General features: G+C 42.6%; 2 protein-coding genes across 10 annotated transcripts; one reads left to right on the top strand and one right to left on the bottom strand.

Moving 5' to 3' along the window:
- Nucleotides 1-255: 255 nt before the first annotated feature.
- Nucleotides 256-3,001, bottom strand: LOC131103194 (relaxin-3-like). Its single transcript, XM_058049256.2, has 2 exons — nt 802-3,001; nt 256-718 (listed from the first exon to the last, which is right to left on the bottom strand). Exons 1-2 carry the CDS (start codon nt 959-961, stop codon nt 444-446), a joined length of 435 nt encoding a protein of 144 aa, XP_057905239.2. The 5' UTR covers nt 962-3,001; the 3' UTR covers nt 256-443.
- Nucleotides 2,522-12,415, top strand: rfx1a (regulatory factor X, 1a (influences HLA class II expression)). 9 transcript variants are annotated; one of them, XM_078797128.1, is made up of 19 exons: nt 2,522-2,676; nt 2,857-2,944; nt 3,756-4,134; nt 4,413-4,522; nt 4,605-4,700; nt 6,045-6,142; nt 6,229-6,658; nt 7,282-7,463; nt 8,052-8,171; nt 8,288-8,421; nt 8,503-8,621; nt 8,762-8,868; nt 8,997-9,148; nt 9,304-9,401; nt 9,904-10,053; nt 10,130-10,338; nt 10,417-10,570; nt 10,682-10,727; nt 10,806-12,415. In XM_078797128.1, the coding sequence occupies exons 3-19, from the start codon at nt 3,777-3,779 to the stop codon at nt 10,964-10,966; spliced, it is 2,724 nt and encodes a 907-aa protein (XP_078653254.1). In that variant the 5' UTR covers nt 2,522-2,676; nt 2,857-2,944; nt 3,756-3,776; the 3' UTR covers nt 10,967-12,415. The 9 variants fall into 9 exon arrangements, with proteins under 9 accessions (XP_078653254.1, XP_078653253.1, XP_078653258.1 ...); XM_078797127.1 differs by having other exon boundaries at nt 2,757-2,944; XM_078797132.1 differs by having other exon boundaries at nt 2,522-2,944; nt 6,229-6,299; nt 6,375-6,658.
- The last annotated feature ends 1,168 nt before the right edge of the window (nt 12,416-13,583 follow it).

Below are 13,583 nucleotides of genomic sequence, written 5' to 3'. Positions count from 1 at the left end.
ATTAATTAGTTTAAATTAACGTTTACCCATTTCATGTAGTTGAATTTGTACATTAAATATTTAAAATACAGAAAACTACCGCATATTTGAATAAACAGAATTATGACAATTATGACATAATTGAATAAACAATTATGACAGTGTACGTAATGTTATTGTTGGTAATTGTGTATTGTATGGCTTCAAAAAGCTGAAAATGTTGGACCCAACCAAACAAAAGTACAACAGACAATATCATAATCAAATCAACTGTTAACATAAAGAAATTATTTATTAAGTGCTTTTGAAGAAGAGACTACAAACAAATATGATGTGAACAAACACAAAATCTGACATCATTTTGGTCCACTTCGTTTATATTCCAATAAATAAAAATGCTTTTACATGGTATAAAATGAGCAAAAGCTCATAAGAAAAGTTAAGTGCATAATAATCTACAGTTCTCAACAGAGGGAGCTGATCTCGCTTTTGCTGCAGCCCCACTTGCAGCAGGCATTGGAAAGACCCACCACCACATCCCGGCCCTTGCGGTCCGCTTTACGCAGAGCTTCTAAGATCTCTTCGGTGATAAAAGAACGCGTTGGCCGGTTGAAGACTCTGTCGTGGTTTTCTGTTGATATGAAATCCCGATCCCTGTTTCTATGGAGTATGCTGTCCATCACTGAACTTTGGCTCAATTCCTCCGAAGACTGTTCTTGATGGGAGCTTAAAAGGTCTTCTGCAGCAGCAAAATCATCATTACAGCATTAGAAATTATATGAAACCGCAACAATTCCTGAAGAGACAAAGTCAGTGTCTCACCTGAAGTCCTGAGTGACCGTCTCCATCGTGAACCACCACAGGTGAAAATAACCGCTCGGATGAACTCGCGACCGCAGAGCTTGACACCATATACTGGGTCCTCCATTGTCTCAACTTCCTTTGCCAGAAGACACGCTACCAGTAGCACAACTTTCCACATAGCACCCCAAGGAAAGAAAAGCAGCACAACAATGACAAAGTATATAGAATGCTTTCTGAAGCAATTAGGTTTCTCTCTCCCTGTTTGCAACGGCTATGACTGTCTGGGGGTGACCCGAGCGGGGCTTTATAAAGGGCTTTGAAATCCTGTTGGGTCGACATGCATATTGCGCATGCAGAGAATGGAAGATTTGACAGGGAGATACAGTCAGAGACCTTTATGAAGAATGAAAAGCGGACCAAAGGTCGGAAGACTGTGAAGTGCTTTCGTCACCTCAGTTTCATAAGTAAAACATGCCATAACGATGAATCAAAAGTATACTTTTATGGATCATAATGACATTAATCACTTGAATAATAGGCAAATAGTGTGAGCTGCATAAGAAAATGGCTAGTTGTTACGAAAATATAATTCGACTTACTTGGGTATAACTGAACAACAAGATTCAAGATTGCATCCTATTGAAAGGCAATGCAGTTATTGTGGTTGTACCTTTATTTAGTGGTACATGACGATGAGAGTTACACTTCTGAAAACTACAACTAACACATTGTTCAATAAATACCACTCTTTTTCATGATCATTGGATCCTGTTTACCTTACCTAATCCCCTACTTGAAGCCAGATCATACGTATATGACTACATTAGAGCAGTTCACCGTTATCTATGTATAATTTCCAGCCACAAATGACTAATTATGTATGACGTCCTCATGTGCAGAACTACCCTTTTTGCTCCTTGGTGATGGCCTATCCTGTCATTTCTTTACAAAAATGTGAGCTGGGAGAAGAGAGACATCACAGGTGACATTTCCAAAAGTTCGATAACATAGACCTCTCTCCTCATGAGTCACACAAAATAAAACACTTTTTATCTGTGTAGCCATTAGTCAAAGGTCGCTCATTTGGGAAGTTACAATAGCATGATGAATTTGCAATTAATATGACAAAAGCCAGGGAACAATTTGGCATTTCAGGAATGGCATTCATTAAAAAATGAGATCATACTTGTCACTTGAATTCCTGTCATGTACAATGGAAGTTAGGTAGTAATGTAACCAAGTCACACACACAACTGTTCCTCTTTTAGATTAATTAAATAACTAAATGCTGGAAGACTATTTCCCTGCCTACAACCCATTATAACATTTTTCTTTTGCTTTTAGAAAATGGAAACATGGTTAAACACAGGGCGTGAACAGACTCAATAATTGCCCTTGGAATACTTGGAAGAAGCATTAGGATTAAATAGACTTGACTTCTTCTTACTCCTTTTCAAACATGTTGAATTGTGCTAATGTAAACATGTGATGTCCCATAATGCAATTTTGTTAAGCATGTTTGAAATAAACATTACCATTACGGAGAAAATTAATTATTGTAGTAATGTTAAGATTCTTTTAGAACATATTTAGGAGAACATAATATCAATAGTATCTGCTTAGAAATGGGCGTGCAGGTCTTTGTAGCGATAACGTGGTACTACTATCCCTTTAAGAGAATTTGGTCGTAGTCGGCCAATCAGAGACAAGAAGGGGGAGGGAAGGGAGCGGGGTGGGTAGCAACAGTTGCCCTGGTGAGGACGAGGCGCCATAGCCACGGTAGCCCTGGCGACAAGAACCCGGCAACGAGAATCAACAACAACAACGACTGAAACGGCCATAAATTTAAAAGACGACATTTTACCGCCAGGAAAAACACACGTGGAACCACAGGTGAAGTCCACACTGGGGATATTTGACGTCCATTACTAGATGACATGAAGTGCGCTTTTTTACCCTTGTTGTTTCTGTAGCCACAATAGACAGCTGGATTCTATCACATTACTCTTGAAGCTAACGAAAATTTGTCGTGTGGCATTTGCCGAGTGCGCCCACTCGTCTTTGGGTTGTCAGTGAATTGTCTGCCTGCCTGCCTGCCTGCCGTGACGACGCAGCCAACGGATGCTGCGGGCCGTTGTTATGGCGATGTCAAAAGCGAAAGGTAACAGTTACAAAATGGCGGTTGTTGAGGCGTTAGCTTGATAGTTAGCGTCAGTGGGGTCACGCTGCACATGGCTTGTGTTGTTTCATTACCCCGGCGTTATAATTTCTAATTAGCCTGCAACGTGCCGAAATCATTGAACAATAACATTTCATGTCATTCAACACAAAATCAATGGGCACGTGCTTAGAAAGCACAAAATATGGCGATTTAGGATAGCCGTCAATAAACACGATAGTGTTGCATGCGTATGAATGTTGGAAATGGTCAAGAAAAGAAGCCTCTTAGGTTGGGCAGGTGGCAAATATTAACGATGTAAGGGGCGTGGCAAAACAAAGCAACTATAAAATAAAGCTGGGTAGCCTTGAAGTCAGCTGCAAATGCTATTATTTAACTTGACCGAGTCAATTTTATTCGCCAGTCAAAGAGTGGCCTGTTTTGGTGTTTTAATCACACATAAGGGCCCAATCATTTCTTGTTCAGTGGCACAAACAGCCATGACATTAGGATCATGACAGACACACAATATTGCCCAGATGAATGCGGCCAGAGAGTGGACAGTAGTTACTATGTAATGAAGGATGTTGTAAACATGTTTCACATTTAAAAGCCAGTGTAATCACATTACAGGTAATAAGACGCTACAGATACTGCACCTCCACATTCGCTGGTCTGTATTTCATTAATCCAATTGCATTCAGTGGAACAAGTAGGGAACTTACTCTACCTGCTAAGAAGTACCTGCTCTACCTGCTCTTAGCATCCATGTTTTTCTGTTAGATGATGATATGAAATTGTTTCTTGTCTCTAGGGTGATCCCCCAACCTGTGTAATGGCCACCTCAGGCTACGTCAGCGAGATCCAGCCAGCGGCCCAGTCACAAGGGGCTGTTGTCACCTCTGGGCAGCCTGACGCCAACTCTACACCTGCAACTGCCCCCCAGTTCCTCGCCGAGATTCAGTCAACTGTGGTCACCCCTACCGTTGTCACATCCACAGCCCAAACTGCACCCGGACCTGAACAAACCACTTCAATCAGCACTCAGAAGCCGACTGCAGGTAGTCAAACCCAGACCGCAGCTCCAGCACAGCCCGCTCAGACTCATTATGTGACGGCGGAAATCCAAGGCTCTCCCACACAGTCTGGAAACGGACAAAGCGCTCCCCAGTACATCGTTGTTACAGTTACAGGTAATGCTGAACACATACAGTAAATTGATGTAATACTGGCTAGTATGCAGCATTATTTACATTGCATATTATGGTTTTCATATTTGTATGTATAGAAATAAATAGAAAGTCAAAATAATCCTCAAGGCCAGATGTTGTCATTCTACGGCACCATATGGTGAAGTGATGGCTTACACAAATGGGTTGGCAAATCAGTGTGAGTGCAGGTCCAGTAAATCTGTGTGCCCTTATGTTAGATGGCACTAGTGGTCCCATTACAATTTCTATTTTTCTTACAGAGGGCTCCCTTCACTCAAGCGACAGTGTATCTGACTCCAGTTCCCCTCCAGCTGCCGTACAGACGGGAGTTCCCACGCAAGTCGTTCAACAGGTCCAAACAGCCCAGCAGGTGAGAGGCTCTCATGTGCAAAACCCCTCACGGGCAAATGTCTTTGCTAAATACGAAACATCTCCTATGTTTGTTTGAGCAGAGGTCTGTAGTGCAGGCCACCTCGCAGATAGCCAAGACCGAGCCTGGCACACAGCTCAGTGTCACTAGTCTACAGCCAGTTCATATCAGCCCAGAGGTAAATGGAACACACAAGCACACATCCTGTAGCAGTCAGTCCCTCCAGGATCTTGCTGACTGTTTTTGAGATGTCAGATTTACCAGGTCCCATTTCCCCAAAATGCTAATGTTTTTAGTTGTTTGTTGTGCACAAGTTACAGACATTCTCTGTATGTTTCACAGCTGAAAAGTGCTTGTCGATCATACACTTTAATTCATGTTCCAACACTTTGCATGTTTACCCCCGCTTTTGTTGAGAGCATTGGGGAACTTAGTAAGTGAGAGATGGTGAGCGCTTATCATACAACATAGACATCTCTGTCGAGGTGAACAAGGAAGTGAGCACACATTTGATTGGTGACGTGTACGTTTCAGTACTACTCAGACGAATTTGATTGGCAAAAATGCAGATAATTCACCAAAATGTGCTGGAAAGTTGAAAGTATTCAACATATTGGTTGAATTTGCAAGAATTAGGGTGATGGCAACATTGTCAAATCCTGCAGTGTCTGAAATGCATCCATCTTGATATAATTGGTAATTGTTGCTGTCTGTGAGCATACACCTCAGCAAGCATTTTTATTAGTCAGTGAGCATACACCTCACCAAGCATTTTTATTACAGTATATTACGATAGAAAAACCGAATTCACACAGCTAGCAAATACTTTAGAATTTTTAGTCTACAGCTTGTACAGCAGTATACTGTAGATATACTGTCGACTCAGCACTCAGCCATTGTTATCTAAATAGCTGGCAACACATGCCTTGCATGCAGTCAAGCATGGTGGTGGTAGTGCTCTGATCCGCTGCCACAGGAGTGCTGCTGTCACTGGGGAGCTGAGTTTCATTGAGGGAAATATGAATTCCAACATGTACTGTGACATTGTGAAGCAGATCATTATCCGCTCCCTTGAGGAACTTGTCCTTTGATATAACAAAATGCTTGCTGTGAGAGGGTTGTACTGTACTGACTTATGTGACCTACTGTTACTGTGTGACAATCATCAGTGAAAATGTATGCTTAGTTTACACCGTGTGGTGGCATTTAGCTCCTTTTTAGACAACATTAGTCTGCGCACAGAATCTATGAAAGAAAGACATCACGCAGCGTTTATGACAGTGCTTAGGCTTCAGAGCAGGCTGCAGACTTCCATATTCCAGCGGATGTCTGCCACTCTAACCAGCCAGCCATCAACTGGTGGAGAGAGACTCACCAGCTACACCCAAGTAGGTCAGGGACACAAGGGAGATTTCAGCTATGGAGTTAACAGATGTTCATAAATTGGTGTACTGCATATGAATTATCTGAATCTCATTATCCGAAGAATTTATGTGTGAGATGTGTGTGTTTTCATTTGTAGGTCCAACAGCAGTTGACCCCGGTGCAAGTGCAACATGTGTACACCAATCCAGTGCAGTATGTGGAAGGAGGAGATAGTAACTACACCACCAGCACTATGTTAGAGTCATTCCCTATGTTACAGCACGTGTAGTTTTATTTCTCAAGGCTCTCACTAACCTACCCTGTTTCCATCACCCATCCAGTCGCTCCGGCACCTTCCCTTACACTGACACAGCCCTGTACACCCAGACCACCGCTGCCCAGTATTATGAAGGTCAGCCAACATCAGGCTCGCAGTCCTCCACCCCTGGTACACCTCTAACTGTCTCTGTGACCGCTGGCACAACAGGAGCTGTATCCATGTTTGTGGCTCAGCCTAGCAGTGCAGCAGGGGGAGGGGCAACAGTGGTGTCCACAGGTGGCACCGCAAATGGGTCAGGGGATGGGGCGGGCACTAATGGTGGCACCACTGGAAGTTATGTGATCCAGGGGGGTTACATGCTGGGCAGCAGCAGTAGCAGCGGCGGGGCAGCTGGCAACAGTCAGAGCTACTCCCACACCGCCCGCGCCTCCCCAGCCACTGTGAGTATAACAGAGGGCGAGGAGAGTAGCGTGCCGTCGGCAGACAAGAAGGTATGCAAAGGCTTCAAGTGAAGGAATTTCTACTCATTTTGTACTCATTTGCACAACCCTTTGGTGCCGCACAATGTCAAGTGGAAAGCACAATTAAAAATGCTCAAATTTCCACCATAAAGAATCTGAAAGAATACAACCCTATATTTTGTTATTGAGCCAAACTGAAACTGTAGAAGCACACCATTATTTTTAACTGTGATTTCCAGCTCAAAAAAAGACCAAACCATGACCTCATTGCTTTCATACCATTACAGTGCATGTGATCAGGGGCGCCTTTTGATTTGCCTGAAATGCCTCATGACACCATGACAACAATGCCATCCTAAAAACAATCATCCATGTGATAATAGTTACCAATTTATGTTTGGCAGACATTCCATCAGTATTCCAGGTCATTAATTCATTGCATACCAATGTTGTATGCCACGGCACGCACACAAAGGTATTTGTGTTTTCATTTCAATATGATCCACAATGTGTTACAAACACACTTTACATGAATTAAAACATATGCATGCAGCATATGTCTGTTTGTTGGTGTTTGTGTTTTGAATGTTTGCATGCCTCACAGCTGTGCTAATTGCACCAGTCTCCTCTTTATCCCCTTGCCTGCTGGTCAGGTACAGTGGTTGCTGGACAACTACGAGACCGCCGAAGGAGTCAGTCTGCCACGCTCGACCCTCTACTGCCACTACCTGCTGCATTGTCAGGAGCAGAAATTGGAGCCTGTTAATGCAGCCTCTTTTGGGAAACTCATTCGATCTGTTTTCATGGGGCTACGCACACGACGGCTTGGCACACGGTAAGATAGGTTATTCAATGAAGGTACATTTTTTACCTATTCCTGCATAACTTGACTTCCATCTGTTTAAAAGTAACAACAATATGCCTGTTCTTAATAACTGCCACATTTGTGGCTTTCACTTGCTAATTATCAGAATATTATGTGAAGATGAGAGCAGTGCAGAGACATAATCTGCTCACTTTGTCTTGATTACACGCCCGCACAACAAACAACTATATTTGCATATAGAAGTAGTGCATATATTGTTCATCCCTGCTCCATTGCAGCATTCTAGGAGGAGATAAATTGTGTAGAAAATCTTAAAGCACAGCAAAATGTTCTTAGTGTGGGTGGGAACGTGGGCAGTGATGAAAACACACAGCATGTGTGAGGGTGAGAGGAGAGGCTGTGCAAGTTCATTTGTTCAGCAAGTTTGGCTGAATTAATTATTAGGAGTAACATGTCAGTATATTGCCCAGCAAGTTTGGCTGAACGTAGTATTGGGAATAATACCATATATGGGCATTTTTTTAATGTAAATAGAGCTCACTTTTAATATTATAGATTCAATTTGTTTAAAAGAATGACCCTTTCTCTGTCTGACAGTGGTAATTCTAAATACCACTACTATGGGCTAAGGATCAAGGCAGGCTCTTCTCTTCTCCGCCTAATGGAAGATCAGCAACATCTTGCTATGAGGCAGCAGCCCTTCTCACAGAAACAAAGGTATGCACATTACGCCGCTGTGAACCTTTCCCACACTAAGATGAATTGAGTTTGTTTCAGTTATTTAATTGTGTTGTTTCAAGCACTCTCTCCCTGATCCCTGCTCCTCCAATCAGGTTGAAGCCTGTGCATAAAGTGGAGGGAATGACCAACGGAACGGCATCAGGAGCAGGCCAGCAGCAAATTCAGCAGCCGGGTTCTGGACAAGTGGACATCAGCACCCAGGTTCAGCAGTACCAGCAGTTCCTTGGTAGGTTCATTTCATTAGATGGCAGTAGAAAAGTCACGAAAGACTGTCTTTTCAAACTGAGTGTTTGTGTCTTTTGTCCAGATGCGTCCAGGACACTCCCTGAGTTCCCAGACATTGACCTTCAGGGAAAGCCTCCTCCAGAGGGTATTGAACTGGATCACATTAAGAGCTTTCAGCTGCTCTACAGAGAACACTGTGAGGTAATAAACACATGTATTAGTATAATTTTGTAGATAATACAATACATCAATTTTACTGCAGAAGGAAGCTCAGCTATTGACCACAGGTTTATTATCTACCACTATATAAGACTTGTTTATCGTTGTTTTTGCCCTGTTAGGCCATTCTGGACGTGATGGTCAATCTTCAGTTCACCCTGGTGGAGACCCTGTGGAAAAGCTTCTGGAGGTTCAGCCAGAGTCAGGCTGGCGATGCCACACTGGCTGTGTGAGTAGTCCAGATTTGTCACCAACGTATCTACTTATTCAGTGAGCAGGGAGACTAATGTTGAAAAATATAGGAATATTCTTGTTCTCTTTGGCATGAATATATGATTGAAAATTGTGTCTTGCCAGTCACGACGAGTCAGAAAAGCGTCTCCCGAAGTCCTGCCTTGTGCTGCTGTGCAAGTATGAACCTGTGTTGCGCTGGAGCCGTGACTGTGACAACAGCCTGTACCAGGGCCTGGTGGAAATCCTCATCCCTGATGTCCTTAGGCCAATCCCCAGTAAGGCATCTAAATACTATCCGAGAATGTTTCAGGAATGTGTTGTGCTTTTCCTTAATTGTGCCATAGTTTGTTTAATTACTTAATTATAAAGCTAATAAATAAAGGGAAATATGAGCTTAATATAATGGCGTCCTTTTTCCTCTGGTCCTCAGGTGCCTTAACGCAAGCCATCCGGAATTTTGCCAAAAGCCTGGACAGCTGGCTGACTAATGCAATGATGAACATCCCAGAGGAAATGGTCCGCATCAAGGTACATTTCCCTCATTTAGGATAAACCATTATAAAGGTTTGTACTGTAAAATTAATTACAGCTTTTTATAACTTTTTTTGCAAGGAAAACACAGCTTTCTTTGACCATTTTGTAAATTATTAGAAGGACATTGCACAACATGGCAGCAACATAAAGCAATGTTGTAATAGCACTATGGAACAAACGGCAGCATTTATACTGCTGAGTTCATTTCAAACAGTACAGTAAGTGTAATATGCAAGATTGTAACCAAGATTGAATAGCGCATGCAGAGGTAGATAAAGCTGCTGGATGCTGCTGCTCATGATACTTCAAACTCAACGGCTTGTAGAATTGTGCTTTGACCTGGTGCTAAATAGAGAAATGCTTTTATAGACCACACAACCAGCGACTAAAGGGAACCACATCAATTTGGCATTTATGTTATTTGTACTGACATTGTCAAGGCAACTGTGTCACTAGCATTATTTTCATCATCTCTGTTGTTCTTGCTCTCTCATAGGTAACATCAGCCAATGCATTTGCCCAGACGCTACGTCGCTACACCAGTCTTAACCACCTTGCCCAGGCAGCTCGCGCTGTCCTCCAGAACACGGCCCAGATCAACCAAATGCTCTCTGACCTCAACCGCGTTGACTTTGCTAACGTTCAGGTTAGTATTTGAATGTTGTTGTGCACTGCATCAGGCCATGTGATCATCTTACCCGCATCTTGTTCACCCCGTGCAGGAGCAGGCTTCATGGGTGTGCCGCTGCGAGGACCGTGTTGTCCAGCGACTGGAGCAGGACTTCAAGCTGACCCTCCAGCAGCAGAACTCTCTGGAGCAGTGGGCTGCCTGGCTGGATGGGGTGGTGTCCCAGGTGTTAAAGCCCCACCAACACAGCCCTACCTTCCCTAAGGCTGCCAAGCTGTTCCTGCTCAAGTGGTCCTTTTACAGGTGATTTACTTACTTCATTTCAGATTTACTCATCCTGTTTTGTGTCGTGTCTCAATTTCTTTTATCTCTGCACTTAAGTTCCATGGTGATTCGGGACCTGACCTTGAGGAGTGCTGCCAGTTTTGGCTCCTTTCACCTGATCCGCCTTCTGTATGATGAGTACATGTACTACCTGATAGAGCATAGAGTAGCACAGGCTAAAGGAGAGACCCCCATTGCCGTCATGGGAGAGGTAACCACGCACGCACACACACACACACACACACACACACACAAGCATGCCTGAATACAATAAATAACATCCTTCCAGTAACAGTACCACATTTCCCTCTCTTGTGATTAGTTTGCCAGTTTAGGACGAGGTCTAAACATGCTGGATCCTGACAAAGGTAATCACATGCTAATACTGTACTCTTAACAGCGGCTCAAGCATGTTGTAACAAACTTTTCCATCACATCTGGTTTAGAAGAGGAAGAGGAAGAAGAGGAGGAAAGCGATGAGGAAAGTCAGGAGCTATCCCTGCCGTCAGATGCTGTCGTGTTAGGAGACGAGTCTTTGGAGCCTCCCGCCAAGCTGGCCAGAACGGACCAGAGGGTCCTCTTTGCTGCAGGGTCAGCGGATAACTAACTAAAAGGATTCTACAAAAAGAAGACGTGTACATACGTACAGCAGCTTTTGTAAATGTGCACAGTTTTGCTGCATCCATCCTGCTTAGTGTGAGTCTCTCACCACTGATTACACACACAATTAGCTGGCTACAGAGGTGCAATGTGCATTGTGACCTTCAGTTGTATGGGTATGAGTAGAGTAAATTTGTCCAGTCACTGCATTGGCACTTAATTAAGAGCCTGGCTTCCTGTCTGTGAAACTTGTGGCTAGATTCTAGTGTCTTTGCTGTATAGACGAATCCATGATGAACACACTGTGCTGTGTGTCTGCAAGCAAACTGGGCCTTGTTTGCCAAATGTAGTTCATTTTACAGGAAAGTGGATATTTTTAGTCTGTTTATCCTTTGCGCGTGTATGTGCCCCGTACGTGTATTTGAATGAAAGTGGAGCTCAAAGCTTTGAATTTCATTTATTGTGAGAGACATGTTCGATTTGATTGCATTTGTGGGTACTAGGAGTGCCTGTCACAGCTGCTACACACCTGTACAGATAAAGCTACAGCTGAGGACTCCCATTAGTTGCTGCAAAAATCTCATGTCTGTGTGTGTCACATATTTATGTTCCCAAGTGCTTCATTTTCATTTTAATTTAAAACATTACTGTGCCCTCCTTTTCCTCTCATTTAGTTTTTCCATGTCTGTGCCAAGCCTGTTTGTGTGTTGATCTTTGTTTTAAATGATTTCTCTGTGCCTGAGTAAGAACAGTGATGTTTAGCTTTTTTCTTTAATTTTGAGCTTTATTGTCACAAAGTGATCCCGTTGTGCAGTGTATGGTGCCGTGATGTCACATATTGTAGACATCCATTGTCTGTGTTCTTGATTTTATTTGTGAGTATGTTCCGTTCATCACATCTGAAGAGGTATTCACTCACAGGCTATTTGCACATATTTTCTTATGTCTTCTGGGGTTATTTCTAATCTTCTTGGCAGTATTGCGTCTTTAATTATGGTCTGCTCAATCCTCCACCATATTAATGCATTTTCACCTTCCTGCCAACGGCGTTGATTTGCATCATATTCATATTCATTCAAACATTGTTAATCAAGATTGCTTGATATAAACATGTCATTGTTGGCATTTCACTACTTACATGTTTTTCATGCCTCAAACCAGCACATCTATCCTTTATGGGAAGTAAAAAAATAACCAATACCACATATCACTGCAGTCTCTTAATGATCTACAGTATATGTCATTGTTTAGTAAAAAAAAAAAAAAAAAAGTCCAGTAATTTTTATAGTGCATTGTTTCTTATGAACAATACAAATGAATTTTAAAAAACATGTTCAGTGCAGTGTCTTTTGGATTTGGTTTACCATAAATAAGGGTGACTGTGCCTTGGAGGTGGTAGAATGCAATTCAGATGTTTACGTTAAAAGTATATATAAATTAAAAGTTGTTAAAATTGCATTTCTTTTTTGCAGTTTTGCCCCAAATATCACCTTTAGTGTCTTGAATTTGGAGATATGAGCAGTCATACTACTACTCATTAGTCATACTATGAAATACAGTGAAGAAAATAAGTATTTGAACACCCTGCTATTTTGCTATTTCTCCCACTTAGAAATCATGGAGGGGTCTGAAATTTTCATCGTAGGTGCATGTCCACTGTGAGAGAGATAAACTAAAAAGAAAAATCCAGAAATCACAATGCATGATTTTTTAACAATTTATTTGTGTGATACAGCTGCAAATAAGTATTTGAACACCTGTGTATCATCTAGAATTCTGACCCTGAAAGACCTGTTAGTCTGCCCATTAGAAGTCCACCTGCACTCCATGTATCATCCTGAATCAGATGCACCTGTTTGAGGTCGTTAGCTGCATAAAGACACCTGTCCACCCCATACAATCAGTAAGACTTTAACTTGTAACATGGCGAAGACCAAAGAGCTGTCCAAAGACACCAGAGACAAAATTGTACACCTCCCCAAGGCTGGAAAGGGCTACGGAGCAATTACCAAGCAGCTTGGTGAAAAAAGGTCCACTGTTGGAGCTATCATTAGAAAATGGAAGAAGCTAAACATGACGGTCAATCTCAATCGGAGTGGAGCCCCATGCAAGATATCACCTCGTGGGGTCTCAATGATTCTAAGAAAGGTGAGGAATCAGCCCAGAACTACACGACAGGACTTGGTCAATGACCTGAAAAGAGCTGGGACCACCGTTTCCAAGGTTACTGTAGGTAATACACTAAGACGTCATGATGTGAAATCATGCATGGCACGAAAGGTTCCCCTGCTTAAACCAGCACATGTCAAGGCCCGTCTTAAGTTTGCATATGACCATTTGGATGATACAGAGGAGTCATGGGAGAAAGTTTTATGGCCAGATGAGACCAAAATAGAACTTTTTGGTCATAATTCCAATAAGCGTGTTTGGAGGAACAAGAATGAAGAGTACAATCCGAAGAACACCATCCCTACTGTGAAGCATGGGGGTGGTAGCATCATGCTTTGGGGGTGTTTTTCTGCACATGGGACAGGACGAGTGCACTGCATTAAAGAGAGGATGACTGGGGCCGTGTATTGTGAGATTTTGGGGAACAACCTCCTTCCCTCTGTCAGAGCATTGAA

Source organism: Doryrhamphus excisus, linkage group LG16 (assembly GCF_037039965.1).
Source record: "Doryrhamphus excisus strain RoL-2023G ecotype Guam linkage group LG16, RoL_Dexc_Guam_v1.1, whole genome shotgun sequence".
NCBI lineage: Eukaryota > Metazoa > Chordata > Actinopteri > Syngnathiformes > Syngnathidae > Doryrhamphus > Doryrhamphus excisus.
Note: the sequence above shows the minus strand (reverse complement) of the source record. Positions and strands in the feature narration are given on the sequence as shown.